The sequence below is a fragment of the Antrostomus carolinensis genome, unplaced genomic scaffold, assembly GCF_000700745.2.
Source record: "Antrostomus carolinensis isolate BGI_N321 unplaced genomic scaffold, ASM70074v2 scaffold13526, whole genome shotgun sequence".
Lineage (NCBI taxonomy): Eukaryota > Metazoa > Chordata > Aves > Caprimulgiformes > Caprimulgidae > Antrostomus > Antrostomus carolinensis.
In genome coordinates, this window is record NW_010321263.1 from 14939 (window position 1) to 15600 (window position 662).

Consider the following 662-nt stretch of genomic DNA (forward strand, 5'->3'; position numbering starts at 1 on the left):
TGGGATATTCAGGGATCCCAGTGCAAGGAAATGGGGAGCTGGGATGCTGGGATCCCTCCCCACCCTGCCTGCCCGATGTGGCCATCACAGCATCCCCTCTCGCACTGCATCCCCTCCAGCCTCATCACCAGGTGCCATCAGCAGAACTGCAGGAGAAGCAGAGGTGGGGATGGCTGGTGAGCCCTCATCCAATCCCCCCAGCACCATTTTGGGGGGCTCTGCCGCCCCCTGGGGCTGGGGAAGGGTTGGGGTACCCAGAGCCCCCCTGGCCAGGCACAGACCTTCCAGCGGTTCCCACATTCATTGCACAGCACGAATGTCGTCATGGGCTCGTCGGCACTGCGCGTCTGCACCTACGAGGGAGTGGGGTGGCCAGGTCAGCAGAGAACCCCCCACCCACTGGTGTCCCCCAAATCGGGGTCCCCTGGGGCTTTGCAGGGCTGACCTGGTTGTAAGTGCAGTTCTTCTTCTTGCACTTGCCGCACTGGAAGAGGTCGGTGACGGTGCCACCCGTCTTGGCCATCTGGTGCTCCCGGATGGCCTCCTGGGTCATGGCGTTCCTCAGCTCCTTCAGCTCATCGCTGGCCATCTCCTGCCACCAGCATTGGCCCAGCAGGGTCAGCTCTGCCATGGCTCTACCCAGGGGCTCACAGCCAAGCCAG

General features: G+C 63.4%; 1 protein-coding gene across 1 annotated transcript in view; it reads right to left on the minus strand.

Moving 5' to 3' along the window:
• Positions 1 to 281: 281 nt before the first annotated feature.
• The window catches only part of TCEA3 (transcription elongation factor A3), a gene marked incomplete at both ends in the record, with an annotated part of 5190 nt that continues 4809 nt past the window's right edge, over positions 282 to 662 (minus strand). The window contains 2 exons of the mRNA XM_029085426.1: positions 282 to 353; positions 446 to 592. Coding sequence (XP_028941259.1) covers positions 282 to 353; positions 446 to 592 — 219 coding nt within the window. The remainder of the gene's footprint in view (positions 354 to 445; positions 593 to 662) is intronic.